Here is a 960-nt window from a genome sequence, read left to right as displayed (position 1 = left end):
ACACAGCAGCAGCAGCAGCAGCAGCAAGCATGGCAGCAGCAGAAGCGGCAAATCAAGCTCGCGCAGCAATCAAGATGAAGAGCACCACACCCTAAACCCTAAACCCTAAAACCTAAACCCTACTTGAGGGCTTTGCGGATGCGCCTGTGTTTGTCTCCTTTTCTTGCTTCTTTGAAAGTCTCTGGTTCATTTGCTTCTTTCAAAACGGAAAACGAGAAGTCTTCATTTGCTGCTGCTGCTGGCTTTGTTGCTGCTGCTGCTCCTGCTGACTCTGAAGCAACCTTCTTGGCCTTTTTGACACCCGGCTGCTGCTGTTCCTGCTGCTGCTGCTGCTGCGGGAAGTCTGCTTGCCGTTTCCGCTTTTGCTTCTGCTGCTTTTGCTGCTGCTTCTGCTGCTGCTGCTGCTGCTGTGTCCCCCCTCTGTTCTTCTTTGGGCCTTTTTGCTGCTTCATGGCCTCAATTTTTGCATGCAGCCGCTGCAGCAACTGTTCTCTGGTTGTAGGCCCTTGCTGCTGTTGCTGCTGCTGCTGCTGCTTCTGGCGCTTCTTGCTGTTTTGCTGCTCCTTTTGCAGCAGCAGCAGCCGCTGCTTCTCCTCTTTTGCTGCTGCTGCATCTTCCTGAGCTGTTGAAGGCAGCAAACTTTCCAAGCTGTACCTGAGGGTTTGTTTGGCCCGCCGGACCTGCCCTGCACTTTGCTGCTGTTGCTGCTGCTGCTGCTGTTGCTGCTGCTGCTGCTGCGGCGCCTCGTAGGGAATCAGATTCAGCAGCAAAGTCAGGTGGTGCTGCCAGTGAGCAGCAGCAGCAAACAGCTCGGCCTCCTCATTGGGGCCCTCAGGGGGGCCCCCCAGGGCCCCCCCTGGGGGCCCCTCTCCTGAAGGTTTGATCTTGACTGCCATAGCTGCTGCTGTTGCTGCTGCTGTTGCTGCTGTTGCTGCTGCTGCTGGTGTTGCTGCAGCTGCT

General features: G+C 56.1%; 1 protein-coding gene across 1 annotated transcript in view; it reads right to left on the bottom strand.

Annotated features, from left to right (window-relative positions):
* ETH_00034250 (uncharacterized protein) overlaps positions 1 to 896 on the bottom strand; it is a gene marked incomplete at both ends in the record, with an annotated part of 1,161 nt that extends 265 nt beyond the window's left edge. The window contains one exon of the mRNA XM_013376414.1: positions 124 to 896. Coding sequence (XP_013231868.1) covers positions 124 to 896 — 773 coding nt within the window. The remainder of the gene's footprint in view (positions 1 to 123) is intronic.
* Positions 897 to 960: the final 64 nt, after the last annotated feature.

This window comes from Eimeria tenella, genomic scaffold (assembly GCF_000499545.2).
Source record: "Eimeria tenella Houghton genomic scaffold, Eth_scaff3408, whole genome shotgun sequence".
In the NCBI taxonomy this organism is placed as follows: Eukaryota; Apicomplexa; class Conoidasida; order Eucoccidiorida; family Eimeriidae; genus Eimeria; species Eimeria tenella.
Note: the sequence above shows the minus strand (reverse complement) of the source record. Positions and strands in the feature narration are given on the sequence as shown.